The sequence below is a fragment of the Mustela putorius genome, unplaced genomic scaffold (assembly GCF_011764305.1).
Source record: "Mustela putorius furo isolate JIRA1106 unplaced genomic scaffold, ASM1176430v1.1 tig00000578_pilon_pilon_pilon, whole genome shotgun sequence".
Lineage (NCBI taxonomy): Eukaryota > Metazoa > Chordata > Mammalia > Carnivora > Mustelidae > Mustela > Mustela putorius.
The window spans coordinates 742,865-767,139 of NW_025421422.1; the positions used below are offsets into that span (position 1 = coordinate 742,865).

The following is a 24,275-nucleotide window of genomic DNA, read 5'->3' on the forward strand; positions in this document are numbered from 1 at the left end:
TCCATTCCTGTTGCAGACAATGCTCTTGGAGAAGAGCTGTGTGGCCCGGCAGCCAGAAGGAGAAGGCAATTTCGAGGTTTTCTCCCAGATGCTGGCAGGGTTGGACCTGGATCTCAGGTGAGCGATGGCATCTTTGAACTTTGCAGGCGGCTAGGACTCATTCAGGTTGGCTGTTCAGATATGACCCCAGAGCACGTTAGCTTCTTGTCCCCTGGGTGTATGTGGTTTATGTTCTTCATGCCAGGGCTTCCTGGCACTTAGGAAGGGCCACAGAAGGGCAGGGAGTGCAGAATATTCCAGAAATGGGACTAGGGCCTGGCGCAGGCGCTGGGGCCATCCGGACCATGGCAAGGGAGCCCTCTGCCATGAGGACTATGTGCTCTGCCAGGGCCCTGGTGTGGGCAGCCCCTCCCTGACTTCCAGTCCCTCCTCTGCTTCCAGGACGGAGCTGTACCTGCACCAGATGGCAGAGAGTCACTCCTTCGGCATGGGCATATGGCCCAAGGTAAGGAGGAGGTCCTTCCGAGGAGTGTGCGGATGTGTGTGTCCCTGTGGCCAGGATGGGAGCATGACGGAGGGGTTCCCTGCATGACTCTTCTCCTTTGCCTGTGGGGGACACGGTTGGCAAGGACCGGTCGTGTGGGGGACACAAGGGCTACCTTTGTGGGGCCTGGGCTTATAGGGTAACTGGGACTTGTACACGTAAGGGGAGCCAGAAGGTGGCATATGGAGAGGTAAGCGTGCAGGCTCCGGGCTCAAACCCTGCCTCTGACCCATATTAGCTACATGATCTCAGACCCAACCTCTCTGAACACCTGTCTCCTTTTCAGGCAAATAATGTGAATAGTAGTATCTGCCTCATCGGGTCGGGGTAAGGGTAAAAGAAATGATGTACACAAAATGTGGAGCACAGGACTTGGCCTAGATCCATCAATCTGGTACACTTAATAGATATTACTGGTGATTCACATGGGTGGGTGCAGTCCGGGACGGCTTCCTGGAAGACATGCTCTGTGAGTAAGACCTGGAGAGATGGTAGTCTTTTGTGTAAAATAAAAACAAGGTGTTGACTTGTTTGCTTATTCTTTTATTCATTTGTTTATTTCTTACAATTGTTTTCTGAGTCGCCGCCCCCCCCCCCCACTACACCTACCACCAGCTCCGGTGCCAGGCCTGTGCTAAGCTTTGGGATTATGGTCTCCATTCATGAATTTTTACTCAATTGGGAGAGAGGGATGCGGGTATTAGTGCAGTCGTGTGAGATACGAATATGCTAGACTTGCCCAAGATGCTGTGGGCACCAGAGGATAGTTGAAAGAGCTACTTGGTCTCAGTCAGAGAAGGCTTCTTAGCTACAGGGACATTGGATAGGGTTTTGAGGATCGAATAGAAGTTCACCACAGAGAGGAGGATAGATAATGTGAAACTCTATGAATTGTGGACGGACCAACAGTGACAGAAAATAGGGCAGTGGTTGCCTGTGCACTGCGTGGGGCAGGAGGAGGGGAGAAAGGGTGATAAACAGGAACTTTTGGGAGGTGATGGATTGATGGATATGTTCATTGTCTTTATTAAGGTGATAGTTTCATGGGAACATGTATCAAAGTTTGTCAGATTATACCTTCTAAGGATGAGTCGTTTAGCTTTTGTCAATTACACATTAATGAAGCTATCTACACATACACACACACACACACACACACACACGCACACACACACTGTTGGGTACTCTCCAGAGTTACCGATTCAGCAGGTCTGGGGAAGGGCCTTGGAATCTGCATTCTTCCCAGGTTCCTGGGTGATGCTGCTGGTGCTGGTCCAGGAACCACCCCCCGCCCCCAAGGACCACTAACATGGAGCTGATTTTTGCAGTAGGAGTAAGAGGATGCAGCTGTTCCATCTTTAAATTCTGGGGACTAATCCACTCTTCCTCCAACACCCCATTTTGCTGACAGGCATCCATGGTATGGTTTTCTTCCAGACCCTATCTCCCCATGATTGGGGAACTGTTAGGACCCCAGACCTTGACTGTGACTGCCCCGGACGAGAGGCTATCCCGGCAGTGGGCTTTCCCATTTGTGTTCATGAACTTTGGCCAGATGTATCCATTTGAGTGTGCAAGAGGATTGTTTTTGCGGAGAAGAGCTCCAGCTTCTGGTCCTTGTGTGCTCTCCTCAGCCTGACTTTTTGTTAACAGTCTGCACACAGGAATGGGTCACAGTGGGAATCTGTGTCAGGCAGGCTTTTGAAGTAGATTTCTTTTTTTGTGTGTTTCTGGGGGGTGTTTTCTTTAGACCAGTTGATTTAGGGAAACTGGTAGGGTGTTCCTTTGTTCTCTCTCTGCTACCTGGCAGGTATCCAGGGAAACTTTCCTCAGTGTTCTAAGAACAAAAATAAAATCTGAAAGCTCACTGTTCTTTGATCCCAGCCTGGGCTAGTTTTCTGGGGCTGGGTGGTCCCAGTACTATCTCAGTAAGGGCATGTGGTGGTCAGGAAATACCCCCCAAGAATGGGAGTTGCCAAGTACAAGCTCTCCAAGTTGCCAGGTTGAGCACACAAATATACAGGATGCCCAGAACTTCATCTTGTAACTGACCGAATGTACAGCATGAGGACTATAGTTCATAACAGTGTTTATTGCGTACGTCGAATTTCCTAGGAGAGTGGATCTTAATTGTTCTCGCCACACACAAAAATGGTAACTATGTGAAGTGATGGATGTCTTCACTAACTTCATTGTGGCAGTCATTTCAGAATGTGTACCTATACTAAATCATCTCATTGTACATCTAAAAATACACAATTTGTATCTGTCCATTATAACTCAGTAAAACTAAAAAAAAAAAAAATCCTACAGGATGACCAGTTAAATTTGAATTTCAGACACACATAGAATATTTTTTTTAGTATAATTATGCCCCAAATTTTGCATGGGCAGGCCTGGAGGCTGCCTGGAGGAGGTGAGCTAGAGATTGAAGTTGGATGGGGCAATGAAGCCAGCATTCCTGCTCTATCAGATAGTACAGGGAAATATACAAAACAGAACCCATCATTTATCAGAGATTCAAATTGAACTATATGTGCTGCATTTCTACTGGCAAATCTCTAGCTCACTTCATCCCTGGCCGAGGCTTCCCCTCCTCCTAGCTGGTCCCACGGACTCAGATCAGTTCTGCTCTGACATAATCTGTCTTAAGGTCCTCCTTGCTCCCAAATTAAATGAGAGGAGGTCCATCAAATACTTGGAAACTCAGATTGTATTATCATATTATGATTTGGATGATTATTCGCTTTTACCTTTTATAGCAACATGGGACCAGTTGGGTGGGGCAAGGCTTCAGGGACCCATGAGGCCCCTAGTCCAGGCCCCTTGGCAGTCCACACCTTGTTTTAGTCTCGTTGACCTTATCTCTATCCTCTAGTTTATACCTTTAAAGTAACATTTATTTTGGGGGCACCCGTCTGGCTCCGTTGGTGGGGTTTTTGACTCGATATTGGGATCGTGAGTTTGAGTCCCATGTTGTGTGTAGAGATTACTTTAAAAAAAATATATAGTGTATGTACACAATATATATACATCAATATACTCTCTATATAAAATATATACTATATATATATAATAATGAGATGATAAATATCTTTGTGCATCCATCCTGGGCCTTTGTGCCAGTATTACTATTCCCTGCTTCCCAGGCCCCTGTCCAGGGAGAGACACACACAAACACACACTGCTCGTGTGTGCATGTGTATGTGTGTGTGTGTGTGTGTGTGTGTGTGTGTGATCCCATTGATGACAATCTCTTATCATGTTTCACGCTGCCTGTTTGCTTATTGTCTGTCTCCCCACCATCCTAAGGTCCAAGAAGATGGAGGTCTTCTATGTTCACTTCACTGCTTATGTATTTTACAAGGCCTGGCACTGAGCTGGGCACACAGCAATAAATGTTTGTTGGGTGAATAAATGAACGAGCAGTCCCCCTCACAACTTAGCTAAAATCGCGTCTTTTCAATTTTTTAAATTTTGTGGCCGTGATAGGCAGAACTATATTAATTGCAATTTAATTTATCCCGCTGTATCTTCAAAGACGTTTCCTGGGGATTTGGGGATCTTGTGTCTCTCTTTGGATCCAATGCCTGTGTCCTGGGAGCTGGTTGGGTTGGAGAGAGGTGGTTTGCTGGGAATCACAGAGAAGCCCGGAGAAAGGACTTTGAGAATTTGGGGCTCTTCTTCTTCAGCCGACCTGGCCTCTGGGGTCCTTGAACACGGGATTAGGAGCACCGTGGGGCTGGTGCAGTGGGTGAGTAAAGTCTACCTCAGCGTCTGTGGCTCTGATTCAGGGACGCTAACCAACAGCAGCTCATTGACATTGACTCATCAATGGATATTTATTGATCTCATGGTGTCCCAGGCACTAACAGAGAGATAACTCAGCTGGGTCTCTGTCGCAAAGGACTCAATGGCCACAGTAGCAGGTCATTTGAAGCCAGAATGACAGGTGCTTGAATTAGAGGTGCGAGTCGGCTGAGGTCAGGCTGGGAGTGGTAGAGGCATATCCAGGAGGGCTGCCTGGAGGAGGTGAGCATGAGCTGGTCTGGTGGTGCACTGAGTGAGGTCAACCAGGGGCAGTGAGGCCAGCATTCCTGGTCCTCATAGCACCTGATACAAAGAGGAAGGTGGAGTGTGACTGCAGAACCCAGAATGAGTCTCAGGGGACTGTCAGCTGGAGGAAGGCCTAGGCCAGAAACACTGAGCTCTGTGGGCTGGTTCCTGCCCCAGGTGGCCGCCTTCACTCACTGACTGTCATTCCCAGCTCCTGGTCCCTGCCCTGTGCCCTTGCTTCCTGCCACTTTCAGCTTTTAAATGGAACTCATCTGAGATCTGTCAGGGTACCAGGACATATTTGAAATCACAAAGCTTTCATATTATTTTCTTCTTCTCTATAATTTATTTTTCTGCAACCTAGCCTGATTTTTTTTAAAGTGCCCAGCAGCAGTGATAATAATAATCATCTTTGCCTCCCAGCAGTGTGCTTCTGGCTGTTACCTTCCAGGCTTTGGCCCAAGGCACATTTAATTTTTATGACTCAGTTGTCAACTGTGGAGGAATGGTCTCCAAATGGGAAGATGGGAGATCGTGTCCTCTTGCCAGGGGCTCTGCCCAGAGCCCTCCCTTCTTGAATCCTCCCAATGGTCTTTTGAGCAAAGGGATTATTATCATATCTGTCTTTCAGGAGCAGTAACCAGGCTCAGAGAGGTGAAGTTACTTGCCTCCCAGCACACAGCTTGGAAGTGGCAGGAGCAGGGCTGGACCTGACCCCGAATCTGGCACTATTGCCTGGCCCCCTCTGTCACCTTGATTCTGTGTTGTGGCTGAAGGCCACATGCTCTGGGATCCGACCCACCATGCCTTCTTTGGTCATTTATCCTCAGTGTTTGCACCTGGGGAATGGGTAGAGCCATATCCAGCTCCTCCATCTGCTCCTAGCAGTGGGGACAGTAGAGTTTCTGGCATGTAATGAATTTTCTCCTGCCCAGTTGGGTGGCTCCAAGGGCCTCTCTGAGCCTCAGCTTTCTCCTCTGTCAGTCGGAGAGACCCACGCCTACCTTATAGAGTAGAAGTACCCAGCACAGTGTAGCAGGTGCTCAAGCCATGTTTCCTCTTCTCCCTCCTTAAATGGGCTCCCGGTGCCCAGAGTGGGTTTGAATGGGTCAGATTGAGCATGCGGCAGAACGGCTCAGCTATGGGGAGATTCAGGCTCCGGGCCATCACCGGTCCTGTCCACCCCACATTCTCTATGAGGTTCACCCACCTCTGTGGGCACCGATGTTTCTTTTGCAAGAGAATCGAGTGCATGTTCAGTGTTTTCCTTCTAAGGGCCAGCTTCAGGGAGGACAGTGCTCCCGTACCAGCTTCCCCTCGGCGGCTGGGGAGGCTTCCAGTAGCCCTGGGCTCCATCAGAGAGCAGCTCCCAGATGCACCCGAGGCTCTCCACTGCCCTTCGCACAGCAAGACAGGCCAACTCGATCAATGCACACACTCCCGGGTGTCCTTCTGCTTGGAGACACTTCCTTTCCCCGCGCACCCCTCCCCCCGCCCCAGCACATTCTGTCTGCTTCATGCGCCACTACTTCCAGGAAGCCTCTGACCCTTCCCAGAGGCTCCCAGCCCCCTCCCCCCACCCCTGCCCTCATTCCAGCTGTCATTCAGTTTGCACATCTGTTCCCCTCGTAGGGGAGCCTCTTGAGGGCAGGGCCATGCCTGGTTCACCTTCCATGGAATGCTGGACCTGCCCTTGGGCAGCAGGGGGGAAGGGTGTCTGGGAAAGCAGAACAGCTTGGGTAAAGGTACAGTGGGAAATACTCCGTGGTGCACGGGGGCCAGCATTTATTAGGCACCACTCTGTGCCAGACACTATGCTGTATGCTTTTACACATGACTCATTTACTCCTCACAGTGGCTCTGGGAGGAGGGTGGGCTACGATTTCCATTCTACAGGGGTGGAAACTGAGCCCCAGGACGAGGGCAGGAGATCTGGACAAAGTCACCATGTTGGGGAGCAGAGAGTCTGGGGGAATATCTGTCTTTGTCTGCCTCCGAATCCAAACCTGGCCTCTCTCTGCATTGTAGGATTCTCTTGGGTGCTCTAAGCACAGCCCAGTCTAATGTAGAGAGAGCATTCTGGATTTTTTTTTTTCCCCTCACTAAATTACCTGCAGTCTTTGGTTGACCTTGAGTCTTTGATTACCTCAGATAAACTCTGGGCATGGTGTGAGTTGGCTTTTCTCTTTTTTCATTATTTTATTTCACTTTTATTTATTTATTTTTTTGAGAGAGAGTGAGCACAAGCAGGGGGAGTGGCACACAGAGGGAGAGGGAGAAGCAGTCTCCCTGCTAAGCAGAGAGCCCAACGCGGGGCTAGATCCCAGGACTCCGGGATCATGACCTGAGCTAAACAGACTGAGCCACCCAGGTGCCCTAATTTTTTTTTTTTTAATTGAGATGAGACATAAAGCGTATACAACACACTAATTTTTAGTCTCCAACTCAGTGATGATTATATTCTTATCCACACCTGCAGCCACACCCCAGATCAACACCTAGAACGTGCCTCATTCTGACAAAGACTCCCTCAAGTATCTTTGCCCGCAGGTGTGTCCCTCTCATTCTAGAGTCATCAACCTGACTTGTCTTACCGAAGGCTAGTTTGGCCCATGCTTGAACATTGCAGAGATGGGAGTCCCAGGGTACAGAGCCTTTGGTATCTGGCTTCTCTGGCTCAACCCGGGTCCGTGGGATTCGGGATTGCGGTCACACCCACGGGCAGCTCGTTCTTGTTTGCTGCCAAGTGATTCTCCAACATTGTGCCCTGGCCACACGGCCCTTTGTTTACTCCTTCTCCTGTGAGCAGACGCTTGGGCTGTGGCTTGACTTACTGCACTAGCTTCACTGATCTCTCCGTGCATGACTGGGATGCAAGGATGCAAGGAGGGCTTACATCCCAGCAGCGTGTTTGGTTCCCTGGAAATTCAAGGCACTGGAAACATCTTCCCGATCCTAATTGTTTGGATCAGAAACAGATACATTTGTCTCTCTGTATTTTCTATTGCAACAGAACCATAGGGAGTAGGTGGGGGGTGGGAGGGGAGGGAGAGGAAAAGAAACAGATTAAGCTTTAGGGAAAGTTTCTCCTTCTCTTTACATGAGCTAAGTGGCGGATGATGGAGTCCACCTGTAATTTAAAGTCAAATGCTCAGAGCTGACAGTGGGAGCCATAATAAATGTATTGCCACTGTCCTTTTGGTGTCCTTTCGCTGCTGCTTTGAAATCTCATAAATAACCGAGAACATGTTGGTAAGATGCCTTCCTTCCCTCCGTTTGCTGCAGTGGAGCAGCTGTGGTTGCTAGGTTGAGCTCCTGGTTGCTAGGGATTTTGTGGTCCTGTGGTGTCCCAGAAATATGATGGATCAGTGGAACATGCTTTTGCTATTAATTGAAATATTTTCACAGCGAATCTCTCAATGTCACTGCATGCTTTGATGCCGTCCCAATTGGTTGCGGATCTTTGCAAGACTTCTTTCCTAGTTAGAAGTGGCTTGAATGGAGGAGACAAGCGGCCTGGACTGAAAATCAGACAAGCCTGATTCTAGCTCTGCATCTTCTGATACTCATTTGCTGTGTGACCTTGGGCCAGTGTTCTCCCCTCTCTGGGCATTGGATTACACAAACTTCAAGGACCTGCCAGCTTTAACAGCCGACCGTTCCTCGCCCACACTCTGTAAGAGGACCAAGTGCAAATCAGTTCCTCATTATCTGCGGGTGGATTAGTGACAAAAGAATTCTTGTCCCCAGCTCACTTCCTCACAGCCCAGCAGGTTTCTGGGCTGAGTCTCCTTGGCCAGATGGTGTGTGCAGGAGTTTCAGACTAATTTTAATATTCAATCAAACATAATTGGGATCATAAATCTGAAAAAGAAAAAAACAACACCCTACAACCCATAAACATCTGATCATGTCACTTTCTCTTTCCTCCTGCTTAAAAATCTTGGGCAGTTTCCCATCACTTGTACTGGGGATAGCAAACGGTTTCCACTTCAGTTGCTGAGACAGATCTGTTGGTGTCGGCTGCAAGGAGTGGTGTCCTGAGAAGAATCGGGGACCCACGGGCTTGCTGCGGGCTCTTGATCGATTACTGATGTCTGCCACAGGTGCGGGAGTGCAGATGGGGGCCAGTTGGGGCTGGAATTTAAAGCCCATGCCCTTAATGTCATGGGTGAGAACTTCCCAACTGGCACCTACCAGCTTCTCGAGCTCTCTCTCTTCTCTGTCAGTCCCACCTCCAAAAATACCTCCTTCTGTGCCCGCACTCAGAGGCTCCCATGTTGTGTCCTCAGATCTCCTTCGGTCCTGTCATTCCCTCTGCTTGTCGGGACTTATTGCATTAAATTGGTCAGTGATGCCTAGTCACCTTCCAAATTCAATCTCAGGTTTGTTTTGCCTTCTGTGACTATCTCTATGACGCTTTTGGGTGGGATTCATCAGCGCCTTCCTGCCTCAGAGATTCCATCGCTGCCCGGACCCCAGTTAGGTCTCCTTTCACTGCTCCCTTGAGAAGCCTTCCAAGTCAAGTCCTGGGCTCTCTTCGGCTTTGCATCCTCAGAGCCCAGTACCAAGCAGAACCCCAAACAACAAAACATCTCCCGAACGAACACATGGATGAATAAAAATGACAGTGCACTCCAAAGTCAGATAGAAGCAATTTCTAGAACTTTCTCTGCATTCGGAGCCCTGAGTGTCATTTTGGCACAGCCTAATTGTGGGTGATTTACTGTGCTAATAAAGCAATCACATGTTCCCCCAACTGCGAGCCCTGAGTTGGAGCTTCGCCTTTTCTCTACCCTCATGGCCTCTTCCTCTCTCCCTTCCTTCCTCAGCCTGAAGACAAGCAGAAGGCGGAGGCTGCCTTTGCCCAGCTCCGCTGCTCCATGGAGACGCTGGACATCTCGGAGGGTGAGCAGCGAGCCATTTGGCGGGTGTTGGCAGCCATCTACCACCTCGGCGCAGCGGGGGCCTGCAAAGGTACGTGCTTCCTGCCGAGCTCACCTGCGCCGCCAGCTGTCTGTGTTGGCAGGCGCCTGACAAGGCCCTTCACTCCATGAGGTGGGACAGGACCCATCTGTCATCTTTGTGTCTCTAGGACTGTACTCTGGGAGACTGTGGGACCAGGCACGGTGAGATGGAAATGGGGCTAGGTTTTCCAAGGAAACCTCGTAGACCAGCATTGTTCTTTCTAGAACTTTCTGTGGTGATGGAGATGTTCTCCAGCTGTGCAGTCCAGAACCAACCCTGAGCTGCCTGTGGCTATTGAGCCCCTGACATGCAGCTAATGCAACTGAGGGCTGGAATGTTTCATCGCATTACATTTTCATTAACATGAATTTAAATAGTCATATGTAACTAGCGGCCACTGCATTGAGCAAAGAAACTCTAGAACACCTGAGAGATAGCTGAGTCTAAGCAAGAAGGGTGCTGTGTTTCTACCTAGACATTTTGGAGATGCTTCTCCACCTTATGTGCTGAAGCTCACCCAGCCATCCTTCTCCTCCTGAGTCTGCTCCCTGCCCTGAATCATCTGTTTACTGATCATCCCTACTTCAGCTTGGTTTTCCAAGTTGTTCAGGTCTTTCCTCTTGCCCTCACCCCTCCCTAGCAGACCATTATTCACCTTGCCCTGTAGAGGATCTCTGTGACAGCATTTCTGTCCTTGTTTCTCTATTCTTACTCTTTGCCAGTCTTTTTTTCTTCTTCTTCTTCTTTTGCTTGGACAGTTGCAGTAGTCTCATTGTTAATGTCTACTTTCCTCCCTCAGTCTATCTTCATTGTGATCTTTGGGTTCTTTTCTAAAAAACATAGGCCTATTTTCCATTCCCCTGTTTAGAATCCTCCCGAGGCTCTCCCTTGCCTGCTAACTCAGGTAAAATTCCTTGACCTGGCATTCAAGGCTCCTCACTTCCCTTACCAATTTATCTGGTGTCTTTCAGCACTGTAAAGGGTCCTGGGGAGACAGTGAGGATCAAGAGCAGTGTTGTTCTTGCCTTCATGAGAGTCATGGTGACTTGTATTGTGATTGTGTTTTTGTCTAGCTCTTTCTAGTAGGGAGTGACTTCCCTGGGGCCCAGAGTTGGGATTTACTTGTTGAATGAAAGCATGTGAATTGAGGTCTGTCCTCTGGGGCTGGGTGCTGACTCTGGCTGACATTCTGGGTCATTTGTCTGTGGGCAACAGACTTCTGGAATAGGCTGGCACATCATTCTAGCCATCCCCACCCTCCTGAGACTTGGGCTTCATTCTTTTGATTCTCATACATGTGAGCTGCATATACTGGTCCACCGATTTGATTTTGGAAATTTCTAGAAGTTAAGCTGAGTCAGAAATAAGTAAGGTAGGGATCATCCCAGTGGCCCAAACCAGGGACATACATGCTTGACGCAAAGGTGAAAAATCAAATGCCACCTGCCTTTCCAAAAATGAGTTGTGGGCCACGCTCAACACATTGGGTGCTGGGGCATCACTACGATTTTGCTCATGGGACTCTAGTGTCTCACTCTCAGCTCCCTTGTCACCAAGACCAATGTGAGTCAGACACACCATGGTGTGAGAACATGGCTGCATCTCCAACCTGAGCTGCCTTTCTTTCCCTGCAGAGCTCTTAATGATCTAGTAAAATCTCTACCCCTATAATTGGCTTTGTCTCCAGGAAGGGTCGGCCAACTATGGCTTATGGGGCTAAATCTAGTCCACTGTCTGCTTTTGGACAGCCATAATCTAAAAGTAGTTATTTCAATTAGATGAGTATCTATCTATTTACCTATCTTTCTATCTGTAATAGTTGGGAATGTGTGAAAATTTTATGTTATTCAGATTATAGGATCCATAAATTAAAGTTTCATCAGAACACGGTCATACCCCTTCATCTACATGTCTATGGCTATGTTCTTGCCACAATGGAAAAGTTGAGGATTTGAGAGAAGGATGGTGTTGCCTGCAAAGCTCAGATAATTACTATTATATAGCCCTTTACAGAAGAAGCTGGCCAATCCCTATCCTACACCACCCCATGGAAGATCACAGCTACTGGGGAGCTTCATGCCTCCAAAGTGCCCATCTCCCTTGGACCCAACCATGGCAGAGAGAGGATATTAGGAATCTGGCCCTACCTCTGACTTGATGTGTGGCCTTAATCAAGTCACCTCTGTCTCTGGTCATAGTTTTATCAGATGTGACATTCTGCCATTGAGCCAGATTCGAGGTTCTTAATCTGGCGAATTTGTTTTCTGACAGTCCTGGGGCTGGAAGTTCCAGGTCAAGCTGCCAGCAGGTTGGTTTCTCCTGAGGCCTCTGTCCTGAGCTGCAGAGGTCACCCCCCCGCAGTGACTGGCCCTCCACTCGCGTTGGCACCTCTGCCCCGATCTCCTCTTCTGATTAGGACACCGGTCGCATTGGATTAGGGCTCACGCCAGGGACCTCATTTTACCTTAATTATCATGTTAAAGCCTCAATCAATGAATACAGTCACAATTTGAAGTCCTAGGCCTTAGTATTTTAACATATGGATTTGGGGAGGACATAATTCAGCTCATAACACATCCCCATCCCCAAAAAGGGCCAACATCCACTTTGTGCCCAGACCCAGCAGAGGGAGGGATATGAGGGGCTGTGACAAAGGGGTGCCTTCTTGTGAATTTATCATCTTATTAGCAGACATGAGGCTTTCTAACCGGGACCATCAGCTAGCTTTGTGCATTGACTGAGTAGAGGGTGGGAATGCAGAGATCAGAGCAGGAAAGCCCTGAAGGTTCAGAGTCGGGACATCCGTGGGCTTGGGATGAGTTGAAGGAAGCAATCCTATTTTACAGAAGGGAAAGCTGAGGCTCTTGGTGCAATGAACTGGGACTGAATATCAGAATAGTCTGAGCTTCGGTGGAACCCTCTTTCAATGCGCACAGAATGCAGCTGGTGGGAAGATCAAATGGAATATGGGAGAGGAGGCTGACCTGGACTGGGTCCTCTTAAGCAGACCCCGAGACAAAGATGTGGGTGCACATGTCCTTCTGGGAGGGTATCAGCAGTACGGGAGGGAGTCAGGGAAGGGAAGGCAGGAGATACTTTAGTGAGTGCATCACCCTTGGGTAGTCAGAACCCAGTTCCACTGGGGACCTCGGGGTGACTCTGAGAAACATGGTTCCCAGTTGCATTACCCAGGAGACAAGGGAGCCGGGATATTTACCCACCACTTCTTGCTTCTCTGGTTGAAGATTTCTTCTTGGAGACATTAACACCCGCACTTCCTATCTGTCCCACGCTCGAGCTGAGTGCGTGCCTGTAGACAGAAACAGCAGAGAGGCATGGAGAAGGATCCACAGTGCCAGACCAGGGACATCTACAGGATGGCAGCTCTGGGATGGACCAGGCAAGGGATGCTGGCTTGGTCATCAGTAGCGGCTGGTTCAAGGCTATCCTTCCGTAGAAGATGAGTCTAGGATTTTGTTATTCATGCCAGTGTAGGTGGCTCTCCTCAGGTGGCCCAGTGGGTTGCCTTTTTGATGCACTGAGCTGACACAGAATACCCCCCTCCCCCACCCCAGCACTTGGCAAGGCCTGCAGATGGGTGGGACCCGCCTTCCGGTTTCCCCTGTCAATCTCCAATGCCACAAAGCAGAGGCTAACAGAGTCCCCTGGCCCACTGACTGGTCACAAGAGGAATTTGTCCATAGGGTTTCTCCCCTTGGGGCATGTGGGACGCCCCCTCTGATGTGGGCTCAGGGACCTGGCCCATACCTGGAGCTGCCTGTAACGATAAAAAGGGAAAGTCACACATATAAATATTTTATTAATACATGATTATGGCAATAATTTCTTCCAGCCTCCCCCCACCCCTCCCCACCTTATAAATTATTTTAAGAGGAGCTGCCATCAGTCTGCCTGGGAGGGCTGCCCGATGATTTACTTACTATATATTCTGTTCTGGAAGATTTCATAATAGGTTGCTCTAAAATCAGCTATTAAGAATTTCAAAGTCTTTGCTTTGTGTCATAACAGATCATTTTGAAATATATTAAGAATCATTTCCATTAATCAGGGTTTTTTTTTTTTTTTTTCCACTAAAATGATGATCTCCTCCCAGGGCGCCTGGCTTCCTTATTTTGAGAGCCCTGATCTTATTTTTTAAAAACCGGTATCAGTCCCTGTGGGGACATTTTAGGGCTCATAACCGGACTTGGGGTTTTTGAACTGTTAGGGCAATGACAACAGCCACCACGAATATCAGTTTAGTGTTTGGCCGTTTCAGAAGCACGGCTACCTCGATCGTGCCTCTTGATTAGACCCTATTCATGCGGAAATCTGGTGAGGACCAACAGCGCCGCTGGCAGGAGTCAGAATCAGCCTGCTGGGTGCTCCCCAAGCCTCAGTTTTCGCTCTGTAAAATGGAGTCAATAGCGGCCCCCGGCTCACGGGCTCATTGTCAGGATTGAGTTGGTGCCCAAAAGTGTGGGGCACAGGACTTGGCTCGTGAAGTGTGGGCCTAGAAGTGTTCATCGTCATGCCTCTCCCTCTGATGGAGTAAAGAACAGAGACTCAGACAAAGAGTTTTTCTCAGAGAAGAACTCTTTTTTCTCAGAGAAAGAGACATTGCACAGTGAGTATGTTCCAGGGCAAGGCTTGGAGGCTCAGCCGGCCGGTCTCCTGCAAATCTCCCTCTGCCTCCCTCACCTTTGCAATGGGCTGTGAGGGTCATCTGCTAATGCAGAACCGATTTGTTTTTTCTAGGCTCTGGGCTGAGAGCTTCTAGACAGGGTCACTGCCACCTTAGAATAACAGCCTGGGAAGAGAGAGGTCCATTACGATACCCATCTTACAGATGGGGAAACTGAGGCTGGCTAGAGCTTTGTCCCGATCCCCCAGTGTACACCACTAAAGTCAGAGGTGGCATTTGGACCCAGGTCTGTCCAAGCTCTGGGCCCAAACTCGGGGACCACATGTCCTGCCTCTCTTGCCCCGTGCACTGCTGTCTCTGTCCTCACAGGCTCCCAGAGGGCTGGTGGGGTCACTTTCTCAGCAAGACTCTCTGAATTGCTTCTGACACCAAATGTGTGGGGTTTTCCTTAGGCCAGCTGATACTCTGATTCTCCAGACATCAATGGGGTGTCCTACGATTCAATCGAATTCAATGCAGATGCTGGAGTCTGTGCAGACCCCATAGGTTAAGGGCTTAGTCCCATAGGCCTGCCTGACCTCAGACCCGGACCATATATTTGGGCCACCTGTACTTCTGACCGACCTGCTATAAAGTTGGGGACCTCCCACCACCCCCTCAGATTTGATAATTTGCCAGAGAAGCTCACAGAGCCCTGGAAGGCCCTTTACTTACACGTATCTCTTTATTATAAAGGATACAAAGCAGGAACAGCCAAATGGGCAAGGCATGGGGGAGGGGCTCCCCTCCCCTACACGCTTTCCCCCACCCCCAGCTCCTCAATGTGTTAGTTTAGGGGTTTTACGGCGGTTTTATTATTTAGGCATGATTGATGAAGTCTTTGGCTACTGATGATTGATTACTCAGCCTCTAGCCCCTCTCCCCTCCTCGGAGGTCCAGGGTCAAGGCTTAAAGTTCTAAATTTCTAATCATGCCTTGGTCTTCCTGATGACCAGCTCTTGTCCTGAAGCTATGGAGAACCCCCCCCACCCCCACCCCAACCAAACCCCAGCCATTCATTAGTGTGCAAAAGACCCTTCTCCCTTCAGAGATGCCAAGGGTCTTAGGAGTCGTGTGCCAGTGACTGGGGACAAAGACCAAAGGTGTATTTATCCCAGGGGCCAAGCCCGTGCTACAGCCTTCAGACCTGGTGGCCCCATGAAAGGTCACTGAGCACGTGTGGATGGTCTCAGGCTGACGGGGCCCCAGGCCCTCAGATCACCGTGGGGTCCCAGTGTGCTCATGGCTTCTGGTTTGTTTGAGCCTTCAGCACCTACATCACACACGCCCGGCATCACCCTCGGGGCTGCCCTGAGCCTCCTCCTTTGTGGGGAGGATCATATCCTGTTCTTCCTGAAGTCGCCTCAGGCCCCCTCGGGCCCCCTGATCTCCTGCAGAGCTCTCCCACCATGCCTCTCCCCCACCCCCTTCGCGGTCCTGTTGGCCTCTGCCGTGGCCTTTATCCCAAGGGGCTGGCTGCCTAGGGGGTTGTGGAGGGGAGCTGGGGACTCCCCTGTCATCAGCTATGCCCTGGACAGCCTGGAAGTCAGAGGCTTGCCTTCCCCCAGGATGTGGAGGGGAAAGGACACGGGAGTTTTGCCATCAGCCAGTTCTGATTTGGATTTCAGCTTAGCCTTTTATCAGTGAGTTGTGACCTTGGCCAAGTTATGGAACCTGCCTAAGCCTCGGAGGAGGGAGGAGGAGGGGAGGGGAGGAGGGGGAAAGGATGGTCTAGAGCTGTCTGGGGGCTCCCTCGAGGTGGCAGTGCCAATAATGGCCTGACTCTGGGCCACCTCCCATGGACAGGCAAGGTAGCTCCTGGCTTGCTTGGTTCATTATCAAGTGACTTCTTTGCAGAGGTCAGCCCCAGCTGGCTGTTGGGTCTTAGGAGCTGCATCTTCTGGGGGAAGAGGGACTGCGGATCTCCCCCGCTCTGCACAGCATCTCCGCCTCCCTTCTGTCTCTCAGACTTGCTGTCCCAGAATGGTCCCTTGGGTAGGCAGCGGGAGGACGCTTGGGGGCTGGCTCCACCTGGCAGGCAGAAAACCGTGGGTGATTCGACATCATGGTTGGTTTGCCGTTAACCGAGGCTCCCGGCCTGGGCCATCCCTCAGGAGCCATCAGGAAACCATTCATCCAACCTCCTGTTTCTTCCCTTTGGCAAAAAGTGGCCCATACAACAATTAGCCAGTGCCTGTGGGCTTTGTGTGGCAGCAAATGGATGCTCTCTGGAGCTCACTTGATAAGGACAGAGAGAGGGGAAAGGGAGAAGCAGGGCCCTGGCTTTGAATCCAGGCCTCCCCACCTCCTGGCTATGGGATTTAACTTGTGTGGAGTGATATCCCCTCTCTGGTCTCAGCTTCTGGGTCTGTGGGTGTGTGGCACATGGGAAGCATTCAGCGAGCTGGGACTTCCTTCTCTGTGCTAAGTATCTTGGTTGCTCGGCGGTCTCCGCTGGCATTAAAGCTGGCCCTCAAGGTGGGCTGGGTGGTAGGTGAGAGCCCCTTTGGTGGATGAAGGACACGAGCCTTTAAGAGGATGCTCCTCGCCAAGGGTGTGCAATGAGCCATCTGGGCTAATGAACAGCATGTTCTGAACCAGAATCCAGGTGTGGACTCACAGTCCAGTGCTCTCTCCACGGCTCAGCAGAAGTTCCTGAGGGCCAAGGGCAGTGCAAGGGCAGTGCTCAGAGCAGGTGGGCTCAAAAGCAAGGACTCCATCTCTTGCTCTATTGGGGGCTGGCCAGGTTACTGTGCTGTGTAACAAGTCAGCCCCAAGCCCCATGCCTTATGCACAAGCACTTCACTATCTCCCGAGGCTCTGGGGGGTCTGCCATTTGGAAGGGTTCAGCTGGTGGCTCTGGCTTGAGGTCAGTCCTGAGGCTGCCATCTCATGGTGGCTGGCAGGGAAGGAGCAGGGGCTTGGAGGAGGTGGGGACTAGCTAGGCATCTCCCTCTCCTGTGCGAGTTTCCAGTCTTCCCACATAGGCTCGTTTGGGCTTCCTCTTGGCACAGCGACTTCAAGTGCAAGTTCCTAGCGAGCAGCCTGGAAGCTGTATCCCCTTTTCCAAGCTGGCCTCAGATATTATGCAGTGTCCCTTCTGCCATGTTCTATGAGTGATAAGCCTTTGACAGCTTTAAGGGCCAGGGGAGCCAGGCGCCACCCTGGGAGATGGGCAGCCGCAAGTTTCTAGAATGTGTAGGCAGGGAGATAGGGTTGCAGTCAGTGTGCCACAGTGGCTTTGAGCAAGTCACTAGCTTTCTGAGGCTCAGTTTTCTGACCTGTACAATGGGACTGAAAAGAGCATTGACCTCACAGGTCCACCATATAGATGGATGGAGATGCTGTATGTCCAGGGCTGAGCCCAGTGCCTGGAATGTGGTAAGTTCTGGCTGTTGGGAGTTAGGATATCATAGAGCCTGTAGAATCCCACAGCTCAAGGCTTCCTAGCTCCCTGCTGAGGTGGCAAGAAGACACTTCTGTTCCCTACTTTAATTACGTTCACCTCTCTCCTAAGAGCTCCTCCTCATCTCCATCTAATTGCTATTCATGTCTCTGTCCAGTCTCCACTCCCTGCTCCTGCATCTGGAAAGTTACCCCGTTAAGCAAGATCAAGCTTGGAGAGCTCAGAATGGAGGCTAAAGGTGTGGGTCCTGGGACCAGGCTGATCCGTGTTCAATCCATTTTCCTGCGTGATCTCGGCCATTCCCTTGACCTCTGAGACTCAGTGTCCTCATCTGTAAATTGGGAATAATAATAGTGCTTTCCTCCCAGGGTTCTTATGAGGCTCCCATCACTTAATCTGAATACGTGAAACTCAATCATCATGGTTATTAATGCTAGTATGATTATTAATGGAGAGTCTGTTCACTCCCAGATGAGGAGGAGTTGGTGGGTTCCCCAGCAAATCTGGAGTTCGCAAGGCTGATGCGGACTCTCCTTTCAGTATTGCTGTGGTCCCGTCGCCATAAGAGATGATGAGCCCTCTCCCTAGAAAGCCCAAGAGTGTCACTCCGCCTGCTGTCCCTCATTACTTCACAAAAGCGACAATCATGTTCAGAATCCCCAGTCGCCCCAGGATGAGTGATGCCTGCCTGGACGGCCCCATTGCTTTGCTTTCCTTTTCCTCTGAAGGCCAATGGGAGGTTTAATTTATTATTTTTTCACTAAATTTGCCAGTCCACTTGCTGCTGACCCTTCTGCCTAATATATGACACTGCCAAGCCTATATATAACCTGAGGAGGGGTGTCGTAATAAGATGATGAAGGGAGGTTGCCGATCAGATGGCAGGTTCCCTGCCTGCTCTAATAAAGATGTCAGCCCCGGAATGAATGGGGTCATAACTCGGGGAGCCCTGGTCGGGGTGGGGGAGACACAGGAAAGAGAGACAATAGTAGTCATGATGGAGGGCCCCACTCCCCCGCCTTCTGCTGGGACACCCTGATATCCAGCAGCCAGAGCCATGCATCCAAGGATAGGAGGAGGGGGTCAGAGGCTCCCCACGCTAGCACCAGACCCCGCTTGCAGAAGGCCGGTGGGAGTCAACACACGATCCATCAACCCAAAGCACTTTACTGGTTTGGGTTTATAAACCATCAAGAACATCCCACCATAAAGTTGTCTTCCTATGAGAAGTGGAAACCATGCCAAAGAACAGAGAGGAGAAAGGGTCCCTCTGCCCTTAAAGGGATCATTTGTCATGGTGCAAAGGGGATGTTAATTACAATGGATGTACCTAGACAGACCTGGCGTTATTAGTTCAAGGCCAGAGTTTCCATTCGGACTCATGAGTGCCGTTGTGCCTGCTCTGGGCTGTGACAAAGGTATAATGCCATGTCCCACTGCGATGGTGTCATATAGGGCAGTTCGCTGCCCTCACAGGCCAAGGTCTCTTTCTGTTTGTTTCTTCTCTGGAACTTTTTGATTCAAAGTTACGGCAGACTCACGGGAGGTTGGGGCAGGAACATGCAGTCCCGTGGGTCTCCTCCGACCACAGCCCAGTCTGCAGTGGTGGGAACCGGCATCTGGGTCATCGGGAAGTCCTTGCTTCTCTTTGTTGACTGCAGAGACCTGCCCGTTATGGGGAGGGGGTTCTCCATAGGTGTAGCTGCCCTCCTATGGGCCGTTCAGGTGGCTTTCTCAGTGTTGGAGTTCTAGACAGCACCGCACTGGACATGGTCATAGGCAGAGCTGGTGCCTGGGAGCGAGCATTTTGGAAGCATGGTCTCCTGGACACAGAATTGCCAGATGGAAGGGTGTGTTCAAGGCTTGACTTTTGGATGCACTCGGCCCAGTTCACATCCCCTGGATGCTACCCAGGTTGGCTCATGGAACCCTCTCGAGCCTGTGGCATAGGCACTTCTGTTTTCCTTTCCATTTGTAGGTGGGGAAGTCAAGGCTCTGAGAGGTGAAGTCACTAGCTCAGGGTCACACAGCTCTAAGTCGCACAAAGCCGGACCTTCTGTCTGCTGGGCCCTGTGTCCCTTGAGGGCAGCGGAAGGCTTGACATTTCTCAAAGGACCTACTGACTCCACTCTGGGGACACTTCCTCTGTCCACCACTCTTGTCCCCTCTCTGCTCGTGAATACTCACTTCTGTTTCTGCAGATGAAGTACATCAGGCTCTGGGCAGCACCAGCCAGGACCCCCCATCTGCAGTTCCTGCACCCTGCCCTGGCTCCCCGCCCCTGGCGGTGGCTTCTCTCTGCCTGGCCCACAGCTCCCCTGCCTCCTGCTCCTATGGAGACAAGCTGCACACCTGAGCTCAGTGTCCATGCACTCCCTCTGTATTTTCCCCGGGAGCACTGATTCTGGTTGGCATCTGGGCCCCAGGTGGCAGGAGACCAGGGCTGTTCATTTCTTCAGGATCTGGGCAAAGGGACATTAAGTCACTGAGTCAGGAGGAGCAGGACAGCTGTAGTCTGGACCCTTATGTTTCCTCCCTGCAGAGGGCCTCAGATGGTAAGCTCGGCCACTCATAGCCTGGGTCCACCCTGACAGTAGCCAGGGAGGGCATCCCACCTGCCTGATCTGTGAACACCCCGTGAGGACAGAGACCCAGCTGCCTAGACGGGGCTCCAATTGTGTCAGCCCCTTTTGGGTCAGGCAGGAATGGAGGATCAGAGAGGGATAGGGCCTTGCGCAAGGTCACACAGTGAGGTTGTGGGAGAGACAGGTCCCAAATCCCAGTGTCTGGGTTCCTGGGTCATTTCTGAGTTCCTTTCGCTCAGCCCTTCCTCTTCTCCTCCTTCCATCTTCCTCCTCTTCTCCTCCTTTCCTGTCTTCTCCTCAACGCCTTGGCTACCCTGCGACACCACCCTCATGTTCCAAGACAAAATTTTAGTCTGATTGAGGGAGACGGACCCAGACAAGTGCACAGAAGATACTCAGAGAACATGGTGGGCAGGAAACACTAAGTTCAAAGTGGATAGCCCCATCCAAAGGGTCCACCCTCCTAGGGGACCTTGAGCTAAATCTCCAAAACTGAGAAGAAAGTAGGGAGGGTGCTCCAGACAGAAGAATGTCACCCAGTCAAGGTGCAGTGGCTCAAGCAAAGCCTGGGACCTCTGTGTTCCCACCTGCAAGGTACCAACCAAAGGGGTGAAGCTGGGTTGACATAGGGCTCTGATTAAGAGGCTACTGGGCCCTACAACCTAGAACTTGCACTGATCTGCCCTTGGATCTAGCATCCCCCAGGCTTGTCCCCGCCCTGGGCCAGTCCCGCCTGCCCGCCTGCCTTTGTGCAGGCACAGACCCTCCTTTTCAGCCTCGCCCCTGCTGGTGGCTTGGCTCCTTGCCTGACAGCTGGTGCAGCCGGGCCTATTCTGGGCCACAGGCGAGGATTTATTCCACGTTTTTTGGAGCATATTGAATTCATTCATTAAGCCGAAATGGCTGCTCAGGGATGTAAACAATTATAGTTTTAAAAAGCCCAGCAAAACCCTGAAGTGGCCACGGCTACAAGGCTCTGCTCGCTGGTGGCCCCATGCCTGGGGTGGCCAGAGTGGGGAGGCTGGAACACCTGGACAACCAGGTTTCACAGAGGCCGAGCCACTCGCCTGCGGATGGCCCTGCCAACGCCTGTCCCCCCCCCCCCCCCCCCCCCCGCCACCCTTCTTAGCCTCTGTTTCCCGTAAATAATAACAGGGCAGCTGATGCTTATCTCTGGCTTAGGATGTCCGAGGCACGACTGTAAGAGCTTTGGCCATCTCAGCCATTTCATGGAGTGCGCGCTATTGCCCCATTTTACAGATTCAGAAACTGAGGCTCAGAGAGGGGAAGGACTTGCTTCAGGGGTTAGACCAGATGCTCTCTGGGCTCTCTTTAAGCCTTGATCACCAGAGAACCTACTAACCTGTTGTTGGGGCGGAGCTGGGGGTGGGGCGTGGGAGGTGGGGGTTGGGGCTGGGACTGGGGCGGGGTTGGGGTGGAGGGGGGGGGGAGAAGATCGCTATGGCTCCATTGCGCATGCCCAGACTCACCATTCCTGTAAGGTGTGCATCAATAGCGCGGATACAGTCGTGACCACCCTACGGACTTGTTCACTATAGCTCTTTATTGAGAATCCGCTCTCTGCCGGACATGATTTATGTGCTGGTTATTCCATTAGATCTTTATAGCCCTGTATGGGAGGTTATACCCATTTTATGGATGAGTCCCTGGAGGCTTGGAGAAGTCAAGTAAGTTATCTAAGGTGGTGGATTTGGGGAGGGGAGCAACCCAGTTTGGGGCCGAGGAGTTCCATCCTTAAAGCCTTCCTTACATTCTTTAGGCCACGTGATGTGGAGTAGTCTGTGGCATCATCAATAAATGCAGATTGTAAGGAGAGCTCTTCATGTGGCTGGGGCATGGGTGAGATCATGTGCTTACTCAGCACCGGGCTGGACATGGGGTGAGCACTGGGGAGGCACCAGCTGTTCTTGGGCTTTCCTGGGGCCCCAGGAAGCAGCTCCAGAGGGGACAGTGTGATAGGTGGAGTGACCCGTTCTTCCTGTCTTGCTGAGGGACACTTGACTGTAGAGAAAGCATTTGGCTGGGTCCTGGCTTCTATCTCACTGGCTGTGTGGCTCAGGCAGGCACTCAGGCACATGCTGCTGGCCCCATTCCTGGGCCTTTGCTCCTAGCATTCTCCAGAGTAATTGACCTGTCATGCCTTCCCCCTACCCTGCTCAGATCACCAGTGTGGGGGACATTCTCAGCCAGCTTCACTTCTAGTGTCTCATTTTATCCTTCAAACAACCCTCTGGGAGAGGAGTCATCCATTTCACAGATGTGGAAACTGATGCTCGGAGAGAGAGGACATGTTGTATTCAAAATCTCACAGCCAGTCTGAATCTGTCTTTGGATGTCCAGCCTCCTGCTCCTTTCCATGGTTCCCACCACTCCAAAGATGCCATGTCTGTTTTTTCCCTCCATCCTCTTGATCATACTAGCTCAGGAGACTCCTACCCGTGCCCTCTTCTCTTGTAAATTCCCCATACCCACTGGCATACTCCAGGTTCAGTCCCACGAGAATGCAGCCCCATTTCCCTTGGTTTAATCTGATGCTGCCCCAGGTGATTTGTCTGCTGAGACTTCTTTTTCCAAAACACCTGTTCATGTTCCCCAGATCATTGGGAGTGGTCTGTGCATTGTCCTCTAGGGTGTGAGCAGTGATTCCAGTTGGATTCTGAGTGATTCCAGTTGGGTTATAGATGGCTTATTAGCCAGGCCTTGCAAGGGAGCACAGACTAGGCAGACAGGCAAAGGTCCTGGGGCAGATGGCAACTTTCTCCAAAGCCAGATACATGGAATTACAGGTTCAGGTGGGGAGGGCAGAGGGGGACAGCAAGGAGTTTCAAGAGAAGACATAAGAAGCAGGAAGGGCAGGGGCACCTGGGTGGCTCAGTGGGTTAACAGTCTGCCTTCAAGCTCAGGTCATGATCTTAGGGTCCTGGGATCAAGCCCCACATTGCGTTCTCTGGTCAGTGGAGAGTCTGCTTCTCGCTCTCCCTCTGTCCCTCCCCCTACTCATGCTCTAAGGTGCTCTCTCTCGCTCTCTCAAGTAAATAAATGAAAATCTTAAAAAAAGAAGCAGCAGCAGCAGCAGCAGCGGGAAGGGCTTTGACGTTCCAGTCTGTAAGAGGGTTGCCTTTTCCATGATCCCAACAATAGGACTTTGCTGGGCACCCCTGGGCGGGAAGCCACAGCCACCTGAATTGAATGGGCTCCTGGGGTTTCTCTGGCTGACCCATTTGTTCCCTTTAAGGGCAGAAATCTCAGAGCGTGATCGTCATTACAGGAGCCGATCGCTATTGAACAGACGCTGTGCTAAGTGACCTGCAATTGTAACCTCACTGAGGCTTCCCAAAACTTCCTGGGAGCAGATTCCCATTTTACAGAAGAGGAAACAGAGGCTCTGGGAGGTGGCAAGACCTCCCCAATGTCACAGGGCTTTAGGCGTGAGAGAAGGGATTTAAACCTAGGCAGTGTGTCTACTGTTTTTTCTTCTAGCATCTCTAGACTTTTAGGCTTATCTCTTCCCTGCAGGTGGCCTCCTTCTTCTCAGGCCTCTGAACTGTAAACCTCTGTGTGAGGAAATGTGACCCAGATGCACCAGTGCTGTAAATATCTCACATAATGCTCAGTAATTCAGCAACAGTACGGCTATTGTTGGAAGTTATTGGAAGGGGAAATAACTTGGTTATTAATAAATGCAGGAGGCCGCAGTAATTGATAGCAATTGAACTCGTGGTGCACGGGGGAAAGCAGTCTTGTTATTATTTTCTCTCTCTTTCTCTCTTTTTTGTACTGAATATAAAGGGAAAAACCTGCTTTTGCAGGTGGATTTGAGCAACTCGGAAACTGGTCCCATTGCATTTCTTTCCTCCTTAGTTCTTTCTGAGTCTCATTTGCTCCTTTGTGCAGCCTCTCCACTCAGATCCCAGCCTGCCTCTTACCAGCAGAGTGACCTTGGGTGAATGATTTGGGAAAGGCTGTTGGTCCAGGGTTCCCCCTAAACCAGCATTTTATAAACTAGGGTCT

The 24,275-nt window shown here is 50.8% G+C and overlaps 1 protein-coding gene across 2 annotated transcripts in view; it reads left to right on the forward strand.

Annotated features, from left to right (window-relative positions):
* The window catches only part of MYO18B (myosin XVIIIB), a 250,375-nt gene that overhangs the window by 28,810 nt on the left and 197,290 nt on the right, over positions 1-24,275 (forward strand). For both annotated transcript variants that reach the window (XM_013063542.2, XM_045081486.1), the window contains exons 10-12: positions 17-117; positions 442-505; positions 9,433-9,577. In XM_013063542.2, the coding sequence (XP_012918996.1) occupies positions 17-117; positions 442-505; positions 9,433-9,577 (310 nt within the window). The remainder of the gene's footprint in view (positions 1-16; positions 118-441; positions 506-9,432; positions 9,578-24,275) is intronic.